This window comes from Thalassophryne amazonica, chromosome 18 (assembly GCF_902500255.1).
Source record: "Thalassophryne amazonica chromosome 18, fThaAma1.1, whole genome shotgun sequence".
Classification (NCBI taxonomy): Eukaryota; Metazoa; Chordata; class Actinopteri; order Batrachoidiformes; family Batrachoididae; genus Thalassophryne; species Thalassophryne amazonica.
The window spans coordinates 52,912,014-52,928,893 of record NC_047120.1 but is presented as its reverse complement, the minus strand read 5'-3'; the positions used below and the strand labels follow the sequence as shown (position 1 = coordinate 52,928,893).

Sequence of the window (16,880 nt, the reverse complement as noted above, 5' to 3'; positions counted from 1 at the left end):
CTTCCTTGTGCCCCAGCCACGGATAATCCTGTGTCCAGCTACTCACAAACTTCCTCTCTCTTCCTTTCTCTTCATACCTCTTTTTTGAAGGTTCTACACTTGCAGGGGTTGATGCTTTGTGTTTGACAGCTGTTTTCCCTGGTATCTGAGGTTTTAGAAAAGACATTCTGTTCAATATATTCTTCAAAAGGCGTGTTAATCGATGTGATGTTCGTTATCTAATGTTTCCCGCCACAGCATCTTGCAAGAAGATGCTACGAACGCACACTCCATACAGTGGTCTCGTGCACACATGATAGAGGGTTCTCCCCAGAAATTTTTAGTATAGCGGTGCTGTTGGCAATTATCGCCCGAGACGACGTGTGTTGCGAGTCATTTTGACTGGTTTTAGATGCATTGAAAGCAAGAATAATAGACAAAAAAACACACTTATGTTGTAATGTCAAAGTTCTTTTTTGTATTTTTCTGTCTGTTATGAAAATAAATGACATTGAAAAGTTAAAAAACACATTATTTGATGGACATAACATTTGCTCTCTTTAAAAATGACACACTGTACCTTTAATCCAGTAAGAGCTTTTTCTGTCATGTTGACAGTTTAGCTTTTTTTTCCCAACATTTTTGAGTGGAATTATATACTTATTTTAAAAAAAAAACTATATAACCCCTAATTGTCTAAATCTGGACTGATTTGATTGTCAAATCAGAATCAAATTTGCAGTGATTAAACCATTACTTAAGAAATCCAATCTCGACCCTAGTGTATTGAAAAATTATAGACCGATATCAGATCTATCATTTTGTTCTAAAATCCTGGGAAAAAGTGGTTTCGTGACAGCTCGTGGACTACCTCACTGAGAATAATCTTTTTGAGCCACTGCAGTCTGCTTTTAGAAAATATCACTCCACAGAGACAGCACTTACTAAAGAAGTTAATGACCTTTTGCGAGCAATGGACTCAGATACCACTACAGTCTTGGTGCTGTTGGATCTTAGTGCTGCGTTTGATACTGTGGATCATCACATTTTACTCAGTAGGCTGGAGAATCACTTTGGGATTACTGGAACTGCTCTTGCATGGTTGACGTCATACCTGTCCAGTCGTTCTTACTGTGTATTGTGTAATGGCACCTCCTCTGATCGTAGGGACATGAAGTTTGGGGTTCCGCAGGGATCCATTTTAGGCCCACTGCTTTCTCCCCTTTATGTAGCACCCCTTGGGAATATACTGTGGCGCTTTGGGATTCCCTATCATTGCTATGCTGATGACACTCAATTGTACATGCCAATAACTGCTGGTAATCTCATTCACATAAAATCTTTGGAAGATTGCCTTGCATCAGTAAGAAGTTGGATGTCTAGTAACTTCCTACTTTTAAATTCTGATAAGACTGAAGTTATGGTTCTTGGTCCAGCGTGGTATCGGCATCAATTTGATCAGCTAGCACTTAGCTTAGGTTCGTGTGTTATACATCATACGGATAAAGTGAGGAACCTTGGAGTAATTTTTGATCCTACGTTGTCCTTTGATCTCCACATTAGAGACATTACGAGGACTGCTTTCTTCCATTTGCGAAATATAGTGAAGATTCGTCCCATCCTGTCTATGGCTGATGCTGAGACTTTGCTGGTATAAGACAGGGCTGCCCCATCTCTTCTAGATTGGACTATTGTAATGCTCTATTTTCTGGCTTACTGCAGTCCAGGATTAGGGGTCTTCAGCTGGTTCAAAACGCTGCTGCCAGACTTTTGACACAAAGCAGAAAGTTTGACCACATTACGCCCGTTTTGGCGTCCCTGCACTGGCTTCTAGTTGCTGCAAGATCAGATTTTAAAGTACTGTTATTAGTTTATAAAACTAAACTGGACTTGCACCTCCCTATCTGGCTGACCTGGTAAGCCCCTATGTACCGGCTCTGGGCTTGCGTTCTCAGGGTGCAGGACTTCTGTGTGTTCCCAGGGTGAATAAAAAGTCTGCCGGTCACAGAGCTTTCTCCTACCGTGCCCCAGCTCTGTGGAACGATCTCCCGGCACACATTCGGCAGTCTGATACTGTGGCGACTTTTAAGTCACGTTTAAAGACTCATTTGTTTTCCTTGTTTTATCATTAGTTTTGTGTTTTTATTCTTGTATTCTTTTATGGTTGTCGTCTTATTGTGTTTTAAATTTTTAATTCAGTTTTTTTTTTGTTGTTTTATGTTGTGTGAAGCGCCTTGAGATGATTTCATCGTGAATTGGCCCTATATAAATTAATAAATTTGAAATTTATTGCCAAGTAAGTTCTCACATACAAGTAATTTGATCTGGTGTCATTAGTGCATAGTGCATCTGTCTCTCTCTCTCTCTCTCTCTCTCCTCCTCACTCTCTCTCCTGTCGCTCTCTCTCTCCTGTCGCTCTCTCTCTCCTGTCTGTCTCTCTCTCTCTCCTGTCTCTCTCTCTCCCCTGTCTCTCTCTCTCTCTCTCCCCTGTCTCTCTCTCTCCCTCTCTCTCTCTCTCTCCTCCCTCTCTCTCCTGTCTCTCTCTCTCTCCCCTCTCTCACTTTCTCTCCCCTGTCTCTCTCTCTCTCTCTCCCCTCCCTCACTCTCTCTCCTGTCTGTCTTTCTCTCCTGTCTCTCTCTCTCTCCCTCACTCTCTCTCACTCTCTCCTCACTCTCTCTCTCTCTCTCCCTCACTCTCTCTCCTGTCTGTCTCTCTCTCCCCTCCCTCACTCTCTCTCCTGTCTCTCTCTCTCTCTCCCCTGTCTCTCTCTCTCTCTCTCTCCTGTCTCCCTCTCTCTCCTCCCTCTCTCCCTCTCTCTCCTGTCTCTCTCTCTCCCCTCTCTCACTTTCTCTCCCTCTCTCTCCTGTCTCTCTCTCTCCCCTCTCTCACTTTCTCTCCCTCTCTCTCCTGTCTCTCTCTCTCCCCTCTCTCACTTTCTCTCCCCTGTCTCTCTCTCTCTCTCTCCCCTCCCTCACTCTCTCTCCTGTCTGTCTCTCTCTCTCTTTCTCTCCCTGTCTCTCTCTCTCTCCCTCACTCTCTCTCTCTCTCTCTCTCTCTTCTCTCCCTCAGCTCTCTCTCACTCTCTCCTCACTCTCTCCTCTCCTCACTCTCTCTCTCCTCTCTCTCTCCCTCACTCTCTCTCTCACTCTCTCCTCACTCTCTCTCTCTCTCTCCTCACTCTCTCTCTCTCTCTCTCCTCTCTCTCTCTCTCTCTCTCCCTCACTCTCTCTCCTGTCTGTCTCTCTCTCCCCTCCCTCACTCTCTCTTCTGTCTCTCTCTCTTTCTCTCCTGTCTGTCTGTCTCTCTCTCCTCCCTCTCTCCCTCTCCTGTCTCTCCTTCTCTCTCTCTCCTGTCTGTCTGTCTCCCTCTCTCTCTCTCTCTCTCCCTCCTCCCTCTCTCCCTCTCTCTCCTCCCTCTCTCCCTCTCTCTCCTGTCTGTCTCTCTCTCTCCTCCCTCTCTCCCTCTCTCTCCTCCCTCTCTCTCTCTCCTGTCTGTCTCTCTCTCTTCTCCCTCCCTCTCTCTCCTGTCTGTCTGTCTCTCTCTCTTCTCCCTCCCTCTCTCTCCTGTCTGTCTGTCTGTCTCTCTCTCTCTCTCTCTCCTGTCTCTCTCTCTCTCTCTCCAGTCTGTCTCTCTCTCTCTCCTGTCTGTCTCTCTCTCTCTCTCCTCCCTCTCAGGTCGAGGGGTTGACCATGGTGTTTACAAATATTTACGCACACAATGAGGGCTCGGAGCGGGTGGGGTTGTTCAAACGGTTGAGGGACATTTTGGTTCAGCAGGATCCTGGTGACTGGTGCTTGTGGGGTGACTTCAACTGTACTGTGGATATATCACTGGATCGGGTTGGTGAGGAGCCACATTTGCAGTCGGTTTCCTCACTGGCTGGTTTTTTTACGTGAAGTGGATTTATTGAGCACATGGAGGGTCACACACCCACAGGACAGACAGTACACATGGGTTTGGGTTTCAGATGGGGTGGTGTCTGCAGCCAGGCTGGACCGGTTTTATATGTCACACTCATTCCGGAACAGTTTACGCAAGAGTTTCATTCAGTCAGTTGGTTTTTCAGATCTTCATTTCATCACCACAGAAATTTTCCATTCACACACTCAGATGTTCAACACTTACTGGAAATTCAACACCAAACTTTTGCACGACAGGGCGTTTTGTAGTTTATTTGAATGTTTTTGGGGTTTCTGGAGGGGACGGAAGGAGACATTTGGGACAGTGAGTCAGTGGTGGGAGGCTGGCAAAACTCAGGTTCGGGTTTTGTGTCAACAGTACACTTCCTATTCCACAGCTAGGGTCAAGGTAGCCATGGCAACACTGGAGAAGGACATTATGAACATTCAGGCTAACCTACATGCAGCTGGGGCTCCTGACCAGCACAGCCTGCTGCAGGGGAAGAGGGCGGAGCTGGGTGCCCTGTTGCATGAGAGGGTGAAAGGGGCGATGGTGAGGGCTTGCTTTGCGAACATCAGGGACATGGATGCACCCAGTTCCTTCTTGTTCAACCTGGAGAAGAAGACCTCTCATCAGAAGGTGATGACCTGTCTTCTCCTTCCTGACGGACGGGTGACGAGTGATCTGAGAGATCTCCCCCAGCTGGTGGTCTCGGAGCGAGAGGTCTTGAACTCCCCCATCACGCTGGATGAACTGACAATGGCGGTGCGGCAGATGGCATCCGGGAAAGCTCCTGGGATCGGCGGACTTCCGTTGGATTTTTATAAACACTTCTGGGGCGTTCTTGGTGCTGATCTTCTGGAGATGTTGCGGGAGAGCATTGCGGCTGGGTGCTTGCCCACGTCTTGTCGCCGTGCTATTTTGTCCCTCCTGCCTAAGAAAGGAGATCTTACCCTGTTGCAGAACTGGAGACCGGTTGCACTTACCTATGCAGATTATAAACTTTTTTCTAAGGTGCTGGTGAACAGGTTGAAGGATGTCCTGGATTTTATTGTTCATAAAGACCAGTCTTATTGTGTGCCAAATAGAAATATTATGGACAATCTTTTTTTGATGAGGGATTTGTTTGATCTGTGCAATACTGGGGATTTGGTTTGCGGGTTTGTGTCACTTGATCAGGAGAAGGCATGTGATCAGGTTAATCATGGGTTTTTGTTTTCCACTTTGAGGGCGTTTGGCTTTGGTGAGGGGTTTATTTCATTTGTTGGGGTATTGTATAATGGGGCTTCATGTTTGGTTAAGGTTGGGGGAGGGTTGAGCTGCCCAGTCCCTGTGACACGGGGTATAAGACAGGGCTGCTCCATCTCAGGTCAGCTGTACTCTTTAGCCATTGAGCCACTCTTGTGTCACCTTAGAGCCAGGCTGTCTGGCCTTGTTTTGCCAGGTTTTCACCAATCTTCTCCCCTGGTACTCTCTGCTTAGTGTAAGAGGGACACACAGAGAGAAGAGTCAAGAATTTAAAGTAATTATTTTGGAATGAAAAAAAACCCAAGTTTTATTTGAAATTTAAATCAAAACCATGACATTTGGTGGCCCTCTTTTAGTTGAATAACATACCCATGGCAGGGTTTCTGACCACAAAGAAAAAAAAAGTAGTTCAGCAGCCACAGCAATTGTGTAAGAAATGAAACTGTCAGAGTGTAACCTTGACAGTTGGTGCCACCAACTGTCAACTTGGTGGCCATCTCTTGGTTGAATAACATACCCATGGCAGGATTAAAACAATGACCAGAACAACAATGACCACAAAGAAATTTTAAATAAATAAAAAAAACAGTAGCTCAGCAGCAACTGTAGCTCAGTAGGTCAATTATTTAAGAAATGATGCTTGACTGTCTCCAAATCTAACCATAAAAGTTGGTGGCCCTCTTTTGGTTGAGTAACATACCCATGGCAGGAGTAAAACAATATAACCAGAACTAACCAACCATGACCACAAAAAAAAAAAAAAAAAAAAAAAACAGTAGCTCAGCAACAATAGCAAATTATGTAAGAAATTATGATTGACTGATAAGAGTCCTAGTCTTCAGGAATTCTATAATTTTTCTGGAGAAAAAGGAGCTGGTCTGCGTGCTGTGGAGTGAGGCAGCTCCTTTGAGCACTAACAATGTCTCCAGCGGTTGAGAAGACTCGCTCAGATGGGACACTGGTCCCGGGTATGCAAAGGTACTGCTTTACTAGGCCTGCCAGAAGAGGAAAATCCCCTGCATGCACCTGCCACCATGTCAGTGGATTTTGAGAAAGAGGAATAAATGGTACTTTCCTGTAGGTGGCGACCTCTTCCTCAGCCCTTTCAGTGGGAGTAGTTTTCCTTTGTAGTGGAGTTTCTGGTGGTGTGTAGGCTGACCCCAGTAAAGCCATCAGAGCAGATGAGTCTTTTTCCCTCTTTGGTTGAGTTGGTGCAGGCACAGCCACATCAGTTGAACCATGGGAGGTGTCTTCTTGCTCTGGTGTAGTTTCCTGATGCAGAAAAATATTACAAAATAATACACAAATTAACCTGAATTCAGTCTTTTGCTGCCCAATTAAAAAAACTAGTCTAAATATATTCAAATGTGCACACTATATAATCTGCAAACTTACATCAGTTGATGGGTTCAGATGAGCAGCTTCAGAGGTCAATTTCAAGAAGACACCATCACGTGCCTCACCAGACAGGAATGGTTCTAGTCTCTTGATCAGTAGTTTGAATCCAGCATTTTCTACCACACTGTAGGGTCGTAGGTCTTTACTAATAAATATTCCGAGACCCTCGGTTATGCTCAAGGCACGCTTAGAATTCGAGGGAAATTTAACACCAAATGCCTTTTCCAGTGCTGTTTGGTTCGCGACAGGTTTAGCTGTGTCGGCGTGGTGCCTGGATAAGTGGTTGCGGAGATTGGTGGTATTGCCACTATATTTTACCTCTATTTGGCACAGTTTGCACACTGCTTTTGTTCTGTCTAGTTCGTCTTTGTCCTCGTAACGTTTGAATCCGAAGTATTGCCAAACATCAGCTTTCATTCCAGGCTGTGATTTTAGCTCTGCAGCTTCGGCCATCTTGCTTTCTTAAGTTTCGGTTTCGTTTAGCCGGCACCCACTTTTTATTTTGCTCCTTCCGCGTCAAAGAAAATAGTCCCTATAGCCACCTGGAAAAGATCGATCCACATATTTTTGGATCGATATCGTATTTTTTGAGCGTGAATCGATATCGGATCGTGGATCGATCTTTTGAACACAGCACTGCATTCCAGGCGGTTGCATGTGTTAATTAACCTGCTTTGTGGACTTGCCAAGTTGGCCATCTGGAAGACTCGGAAAAACTGTGTTTTAGCTCAGGGGTCAGTGGACCCTGAGTTTATGCTGAAGGGACTCCTGGCAACCCGCATCAGAGTGGACTTCCAGTTTTATGCTCTAACTGATATCATGGACACCTTCAGAGACACATGGTGCATAAATGATGTTCTCTCGTCTGTGCAAAATTGGAGCTTGGTGCTCCATTTCTGATGCCTGTCAAAAAAAAAAAAAATTACGATGGAAGTGATGTAACTCAATTGTGAATAAAGCTGTTTTAAAATTCAAAAAAATTCTCTCCTCCCCCCCCCCTCTCTCCCCTCTCTCTCTCTCCCCTCTCTCTCTCTCCCCTCCCTCTCTCTCTCTCCTGTCTGTCTGTCTCTCTCTCTCCCCTCCCCGTGCCGGTGCCATGAGACTTCTTCACACCGACGTTGAAGCTTCTGCAATTGTTCGCCAAATGCACGTAGCGTATCACAGCGGCCACCGCATCGTAATCCAGAATGGCCACGGGACACAAAATGACGTGACCAATACCTCACATGAAACCCCTCTATAGTACTTTAGATACTGGAGGGTACTTAAAATTGGGACGTATTAGCAGCAAGTCTAGTTATCACACATAAGTACGTCATAAAAAATTGATATTAAAGAAAGTGAAATCATTTTTTTAAATGTGCATATATAGTATTATTTACAGAACAATTGTTGGGCTTAATGATTCAATGGTTTTATTTTGAACAAAACTAAAAAAAACTGATATTTCCATGAACAAAAAAAAATGCATTCTTTTCATTTTCAAATGCAGTGTGTACACTACATGCTCCTGTCTCTTTCAGGTCACTGTACATAGTTCTAACATTTACAACGAAGAAAAGATAGACTACTTCTTCTTCTTATTATTATTATTATTATCTTCAACAGCAACCGCTTTTCAACCGGGTTGTGGGGGCAACAGCTCCAGCAGGGGACCCCAGACTTCTCTTTCCCATGCCACATTGACTACCTCTGACTAGGGGATCCCAAGGCATTCCCAGGGCAGTGTGGAGATATAATCTCTCCACCTAGTCCTGGGTCTTCCCCGGGGTCTCCTCCCAGATGGATGTGCCTGGAACACCTCCCTAGGCAGGCGCTCAGGAAGCATCCTTACCAGATGCCCAAACCACCTCATCTGGCTCCTTTCAACGCAAAGGAGCAGCGACTCTATGCCGAGCTCCCCATGGATGACTGAACTTCTCACCCTAGACACCAGCCACCCTCCTGAGGAAGCCCAATTCGGTCACTTGTACCCGCAATCTAGTTCTTTCGGTCATGACCCAAACCTCATGACTATAGGTAAGAGTAGGAACGAAGATTGACCAGTAGATCGAGAGCTTCACCTTTTGGCTCAGCTCCCTTTTCGTCACAACAGTACGGTAGAGCGAATGCAATACCGCCCCTGCTGCGCCGATTCTCCGGCCAATCTCATGCTTCATCGTCCCCTCACTTGTGAACAAGACCCCAAGGTACTTGAACTCCTTCACATGGGGCAAGACTAGGGATGGGTATTGATAAGATTTTATCGATTCTGCTTATCGATCGATTCCTTATCGATTCCCTTATCAATACCTCTTGTGAATTTTGTACTAAAAGTAGGCTTTACAGGTTTTCTATGTATTTCATTGAGTCTTAAAGTAAATAAACATGAAATTGGTCACTGTATCCTTGATCTCTTGACATAAATAAAAATAAACAAAATGGTGTTTCTCTTTGAAGTTATTAATTCAGACTGGACTCTATCGTTCTAACTTGACTCGTCAGAGAGCCGCGCAGCGTTTGGAGCTGTGTGAACAGAACGGAGGACGATTCTTGTTTCTTTCTCGCAACAAGACAGGAGGCCCAGTTAGTAACTTTAATCCGCACAAAAGTGACTCACGATTTCACATATTCAGGGATGAAAGTGGTGAAAAACAAAAAAAAAGCTGAAACCCAAAATTACCCCCCCAAATACCACCTGCACGAAAATGTTTGAATTCTAGAAGCTCTGAAATGCAATCTGGAACTATTCCAGACAATAAACTGCAGTGAGTGCAGCATCCATTTAGTGAGGGGAAAAAAAAACCCAACTTTCCTTATTCAGATTCATTCCAGTAGTATTCTGCTCTGACTAGGATGCAGCAGTTTTCTAGCTTGGCAGATAGTTCTGGAGGAAATCACTGAAAAAATTAACGCATTGAAAATATGGTTTGACCGAAACAAACTGTCATTAAACTTAAATAAGACAGGGATGAAATGGAGGTGTGAGAGTCACTAGATGTTCACAGGAAACATTTATTTCTGTATGTATGTATTTATTTATTTATGTATGTTCATTGTTAGTTGGTTTTATATTTTCTGTTGTGTTTCTATTCAGGTTCTTTTTGTCTCTTTCTCTAAAATTGTATATAATAACTAATCATCCATCCATTTTCTTCCGCTTTATCCGGAGTCGGGTCGCGGGGGCAGCAGCTCAAGCAAAGCCGCACAGACCTTCCGATCCACACACACCTCCCCCAGCTCCTTCGGGGGAACCCCAAGGCGTTCCCAAGCCAGCCGAGAGATGTAGTCCCTCCAGCGTGTCCTGGGTCTTTCCCGGGGCCTCCTCCCAATGGGACGTGCCCGGAACACCTCTCCAGCGAGGCGTCCAGGGGGCATCTGGAAAAGATGCCCGAGCCAGCGGCTCGACTCCAAGCTCCTCCCGAGTAACTAATCATTAGATTATTAATATATAAACAAAAATAAATTTAAAAAATATTACAATTTGTAATACATTTGACTCTTTTACGACAAAAAACGCTTATTATACAGAAAACAAATGCACCCGAACGTGATGACAGCTGCAACTGCTTAATGCTAACATTTAACATTGAAAATGCCATAGACATGCTAATGCGTTAGCATCGCTCCCGTTTTTAAGTTATAAAATACATCTGTCAACTGTTTCAGAAGACCATAACAGGTCGGTTTAACATAAAAAAGGTAAATAGTACTCACATGCTCTTTAGGGTTTTAGCGGGGGAAAATTAAGATAAAGCGAAAGGAAAGAAATGAATAAACGAAGCAATAGATCGAAGCACTGCTTCAATCTGCGAAGCACTGCTTTGATTGGTTCAAGGTTCAAAGCAAAGCCGCGCTGCAGAAAAGTTGATTACAGACCTGCTGCAGGTCTGTAATGAATGTAGAGAAATTATCATTTTCCTGACAAACACCCCCAAAAACAACGGCCACTCTAAAGGACCGATAACGGAATCGTTAAGCAAAAAGCTTATTGATGTCGGTGGATCGAATCATTTCTTAACGATACCCGAAAGGAACCGGTTCTCGATACCCATCTCTAGGCAAGACCGTATTCCTGTACACATTTATTGACTACAATAAACAAACAACCAAACAACTCTTATATAAATGATTTGGATACGTATGTTCGATACTTATTGAGTCTGTATTCCATCTAACAGCACATCAGATTTGTAATATACAGCTACTATTAAACATTGTTGAATGCTGAGACATGTGCAAACAGAAATGTCTGCCGTACATCTTTGTAGGTTGGTATACCTGTGTACAAAATACAACAAAAAAAAGTGGTTTTGAAGGAATTAATCTATGGATAACAATATTGGTCTTGTTGCTAATTATATCAAACATGCTAAAATGATGAAAGATGATCAAACATGCTTGTTACTGTCACCCGATGGAGTGGTGAGTGTGGTTGGTTTCAGTGAAAGGAAGTAATGGTAAATCCTGTTCATTTCACAGATCTGGCCCTTTTGGCTCCGATGACTTATAAAGATGATTAAAGCATCTGCTGGCTCACTGGTCAATGCCCGCTTGTGACTGTTTCCCGACAATTTTGCCATCTATTGTAATAATTAAGGAAGTGATTATCTGATGAAGGATCTATAATCACATTCATGCATTCACGGATAGAGTCATTAGTGACATGATTCACATTTATTGCAATAGTGGCTGATTCAGCTGTGTGTTCTTGTCTGCTGTTGTAATAATTATTACATTAGTGTCATTTATTTTTGTTTCTTTCATATTAAAATAAAAAGTAACATGCTGAAAGGAGTTTATTACCCTTCACTCATTTTATTACACTGTAATAACGATCGGCATTAGACAAGTTAGCATGCTAATGTTTTGTACCGTAGGCAAATTACCGATTGTGTTTTTTGCTGTTACACCACCCGCGCTTGTAGTGGTATCATGGTTTTCGAAAAAAGGTGGTGCCGCCACATTCTTTCAGCTGAAATTTTAAGCAACCAGGGCCCTTTTATGTCAGTTTTGTCTTTCTTTAGGGCCTTCTAAGATTATGGTGCTGGAGGTGTAGTGAATCTTGTGTCTCTCCCGTCACATGTCTAATCTCAACCTGAAGCTACAGCACCCTGCCAGAAGTCACAGTCAAGTGTTTTGTCGGCACAGAGCCTCTCACCAGGCCATCATTTTGCTATTTCTCTGAACTAAAGTGAATATTTTGCATTTGATCAGGGTTTCATGCATTCTGCAGCCACATGAGACCTTTTAACTGAGACGCATAAAATTGCGCTGAAGCCGCTTATATATAAATCAGGTTCATTGACCTCTGACGAATGTGTTTTCCAGAGCTGGATCCCCAAAATCATCAATAAAAGAGTGTGCACCACCTTTGTGGAAGATTCTTTCAGGTACACTGAAACCTGTAGATCTTTATTTCGGTTATTGACTTGTTTCTTTCTTGTAGTGAGACATATTTCTTGTATATGTTGTTTATTACCCTTATTGTGTAAATATCACTTATATGCATGTTGTCCAATTTCCTTGAGCCGCTTGGGTGGGTAGGGAGAGTTCCCATTGGATAAAAAAGCTTTTCAACCTACCATCCCTGGTTTTCAAGACCAGGCACCTAAGTGGCTCTACTCTACTCTATTCTACTCTTCTTCATTTTTTAGATATACCTAGTATACACTAGTAGAGTTCTACCTTAGAATTGGAATGTATTATAGAAGACATACCTTATTGAATTTTCATGTAAAGATGGGGGGAGGTACAGCAATTGATGTCTGATGTTTTATTTTTCTTCTTCTTCCAGTAATGCCAGGTTGTGCCAGTGTGGCGGTGCGAGAGATGCCCACGACTCGATCGCTCTGGGCGACTATTTCAGCAGAGCGATCGTCAACCACTGGGACACTGCCCAGCACTCCTCTGAATACCCAACTGATGCCTTTGGAGAGCTGCAGTTCGCAGGATCCAGTAAAAGGCAGAGCTATGTGGGTGCCACGGAATAATCCGAAGTTTGTCTAACACTAGATTGATTTGTATGTTTCATACTTTTTAATATTATTTTGGTAGTTCCTGCGTCTTTCGTGGGACACACCCCCACCCATGGTCTACACCTTGATGACTGCACACTGGGGTCTGCCTTTGCCCAACCTGGTGGTGTCTGTGGTAGGCGGAGAAGGCAGGGCGAAGGTCAAGACCTGGGTACGGGAGGTCCTGAGGCAGGGGCTGGTGAAAGCGTCACAAAGCACTGGTGGGTGTGGCACAAGCAAACAGGCTGTTGTCCCCAACTGTGAAGGAGTGCTGGATGTGGCCAACTTGGCTCGATTTGTGTGTGTGTGTGTGTGTGTGTGTGTGTGTGTGTGTGTGTGTGTGTGTGTGTGTGTGTGTGTGTGTGTGTGTGTGTGTGTGTGTGTGTGTGTGTGTGTGTGTGTGTGTGTGTGTGTGTGTGTGTTTTTTAAAGGTGATATAGAGGAGTTACTGAGCTTGACATAAAGTGTAAATATACCTAAAAGCAATTATTATCACTGCAAATGTTATGCAAATGCAGGTTGTTAGTTTGCATGCCACTGAAGTAGTTTTTCATGTTTTGTGGGTACACTGTGTTGGTTTTGCTCACATTTACTCATAATAATTTGTTCACTTTGCTTTCATATTGGGATTACTCTTATAGGTTAAAATGCATTGTTTGCTGGTATTTTGGCTGAAGTCAGGTCCATAGGTATTTGGACATACACGGTTTCTGGTTTTTGCATCTGTCTGCCACCACAATGGAGTTGAAATGAATAAATATGTGCTTGCAGTGTAGGAATTCCACTTTAATTCAAGAGGTTTGGCAAAAGTATCATATTTGCCATTTAGGAATTATAGACCTTTTTATATGGTCCCTCCATTTACAAGTGAGGGAAGCCACCAAGGTACCCAGACAACTGTGAAGTATTTCTAGGCTTCTGTGGCTGTGACTGGATAATCAGTGCATTTTGCAGTTTTTTCTCTGTTGCATCAATCAATCAATCAATCAATCAATCAATCAATCAATCAATCAATTTTTTTATATAGCGCCAAATCACAACAAACAGTTGCCCCAAGGCGCCTTATATTGTAAGGCAAGGCCATACAATAATTATGTAAAACCCCAACGGTCAAAACGACCCCCTGTGAGCAAGCACTTGGCTACAGTGGGAAGGAAAAACTCCCTTTTAACAGGAAGAAACCTCCAGCAGAACCAGGCTGAGGGAGGGGCAGTCTTCTGCTGGGACTGGTTGGGGCTGAGGGAGAGAACCAGGAAAAAGACATGCTGTGGAGGGGAGCAGAGATCAATCACTAATGATTAAATGCAGAGTGGTGCATACAGAGCAAAAAGAGAAAGAAACAGTGCATCATGGGAACCCCCCAGCAGTCTACGTCTATAGCAGCATAACTAAGGGATGGTTCAGGGTCACCTGATCCAGCCCTAACTATAAGCTTTAGCAAAAAGGAAAGTTTTAAGCCTAATCTTAAAAGTAGAGAGGGTGTCTGTCTCCCTGATCTGAATTGGGAGCTGGTTCCACAGGAGAGGAGCCTGAAAGCTGAAGGCTCTGCCTCCCATTCTACTCTTACAAACCCTAGGAACTACAAGTAAGCCTGCAGTCTGAGAGCGAAGCGCTCTATTAGGGACTACGAGGTCCCTAAGATAAGATGGGACCTGATTATTCAAAACCTTATAAGTAAGAAGAAGAATTTTAAATTCTATTCTAGAATTAACAGGAAGCCAATGAAGAGAGGCCAATATGGGTGAGATATGCTCTCTCCTTCTAGTCCCCAGTCAGTACTCTAGCTGCAGCATTTTGAATTAACTGAAGGCTTTTTAGGGAACTTTTAGGACAACCTGATAATAATGAATTACAATAGTCCAGCCTAGAGGAAATAAATGCATGAATTAGTTTTTCAGCATCACTCTGAGACAAGACCTTTCTGATTTTAGAGATATTGCGTAAATGCAAAAAAGCAGTCCTACATATTTGTTTAATATGCGCTTTGAATGACATATCCTGATCAAAAATGACTCCAAGATTTCTCACAGTATTACTAGAGGTCAGGGTAATGCCATCTAGAGTAAGGATCTGGTTAGACACCATGTTTCTAAGATTTGTGGGGCCAAGTACAATAACTTCAGTTTTATCTGAGTTTAAAAGCAGGAAATTAGAGGTCATCCATGTCTTTATGTCTGTAAGACAATCCTGCAGTTTAGCTAATTGGTGTGTGTCCTCTGGCTTCATGGATAGATAAAGCTGGGTATCATCTGCGTAACAATGAAAATTTAAGCAATACCGTCTAATAATACTGCCTAAGGGAAGCATGTATAAAGTGAATAAAATTGGTCCTAGCACAGAACCTTGTGGAACTCCATAATTAACTTTAGTCTGTGAAGAAGATTCCCCATTTACATGAACAAACTGTAATCTATTAGACAAATATGATTCAAACCACCGCAGCGCAGTGCCTTTAATACCTATGGCATGCTCTAATCTCTGTAATAAAATTTTATGGTCAACAGTATCAAAAGCAGCACTGAGGTCTAACAGAACAAGCACAGAGATGAGTCAACTGTCCGAGGCCATAAGAAGATCATTTGTAACCTTCACTAATGCTGTTTCTGTACTATGATGAATTCTAAAACCTAACTGAAACTCTTCAAATAGACCATTCCTCTGCAGATGATCAGTTAGCTGTTTTACAACTACCCTTTCAAGAATTTTTGAGAGAAAAGGAAGGTTGGAGATTGGCCTATAATTAGCTAAGATAGCTGGGTCAAGTGATGGCTTTTTAAGTAATGGTTTAATTACTGCCACCTTAAAAGCCTGTGGTACATAGCCAACTAACAAAGATAGATTGATCATATTTAAGATCGAAGCATTAAATAATGGTAGGGCTTCCTTGAGCAGCCTGGTAGGAATGGGGTCTAATAAACATGTTGATGGTTTGGATGAAGTAACTAATGAAAATAACTCAGAACAATCGGAGAGAAAGAGTCTAACCAAATACCGGCATCACTGAAAGCAGCCAAAGATAACGATACGTCTTTGTGATGGTTATGAGTAATTTTGTTCTCTAATAGTTAAAATTTTGTTAGCAAAGAAAGTCATGAAGTCATTACTAGTTAAAGTTAATGGAATACTCAGCTCAATAGAGCTCTGACTCTTTGTCAGCCTGGCTACAGTGCTGAAAAGAAACCTGGGGTTGTTCTTATTTTCTTCAATTAGTGATGAGTAGAAAGATGTCCTAGCTTTACGGAGGGCTTTTTTATAGAGCAACAGACTCTTTTTCCAGGCTAAGTGAAGATCTTCTAAATTAGTGAGACCCCATTTCCTCTCCAACTTACGGGTTATCTGCTTTAAGCTACGAGTTTGTGAGTTATACCACGGAGTCAGGCACTTCTGATTTAAAGCTCTCTTTTTTAGAGGAGCTACAGCATCCAAAGTTGTCTTCAATGAGGATGTAAAACTATTGACGAGATACTCTATCTCACTTACAGAGTTTAGGTAGCTACTCTGCACTGTGTTGGTATATGGCATTAGAGAACATAAAGAAGGAATCATATCCTTAAACCTAGTTACAGCGCTTTCTGAAAGACTTCTAGTGTAATGAAACTTATTCCCCACTGCTGGGTAGTCCATCAGAGTAAATGTAAATGTTATTAAGAAATGATCAGACAGAAGGGAGTTTTCAGGGAATACTGTTAAGTCTTCTATTTCCATACCATAAGGCAGAACAAGATCTAAGATATGATTAAAGTGGTGGGTGGACTCATTTACTTTTTGAGCAAAGCCAATCGAGTCTAATAATAGATTAAATGCAGTGTTGAGGCTGTCATTCTCAGCATCTGTGTGGATGTTAAAATCGCCCACTATAATTATCTTATCTGAGCTAAGCACTAAGTCAGACAAAAGGTCTGAAAATTCACAGAGAAACTCACAGTAACGACCAGGTGGACGATAGATAATAACAAATAAAACTGGTTTTTGGGACTTCCAATTTGGATGGACAGACTAAGAGTCAAGCTTTCAAATGAATTAAAGCTCTGTCTGGGTTTTTGATTAATTAATAAGCTGGAATGGAAGATTGCTGCTAATCCTCCGCCCCGGCCCGTGCTACGAGCATTCTGACAGTTAGTGTGACTCGGGGGTGTTGACTCATTTAAACTAACATATTCATCCTGCTGTAACCAGGTTTCTGTAAGGCAGAATAAATCAATATGTTGATCAATTATTATATCATTTACCAACAGGGACTTAGAAGAGAGAGACCTAATGTTTAATAGACCACATTTAACTGTTTTAGTCTGTGGTGCAGTTGAAGGTGCTATATTAGTTTTTCTTTTTGAATTTTTATGCTTAAATAGATTTTTGCT

The 16,880-nt window shown here is 42.8% G+C and overlaps 1 protein-coding gene across 2 annotated transcripts in view; it reads left to right on the top strand.

Annotated features, from left to right (window-relative positions):
- The window catches only part of LOC117530211 (transient receptor potential cation channel subfamily M member 4-like), a 49,056-nt gene that overhangs the window by 4,624 nt on the left and 27,552 nt on the right, over nucleotides 1–16,880 (top strand). For both annotated transcript variants that reach the window (XM_034193133.1, XM_034193132.1), the window contains exons 2-4: nucleotides 11,837–11,898; nucleotides 12,303–12,480; nucleotides 12,563–12,743. In XM_034193133.1, coding sequence (XP_034049024.1) covers nucleotides 11,837–11,898; nucleotides 12,303–12,480; nucleotides 12,563–12,743 — 421 coding nt within the window. The remainder of the gene's footprint in view (nucleotides 1–11,836; nucleotides 11,899–12,302; nucleotides 12,481–12,562; nucleotides 12,744–16,880) is intronic.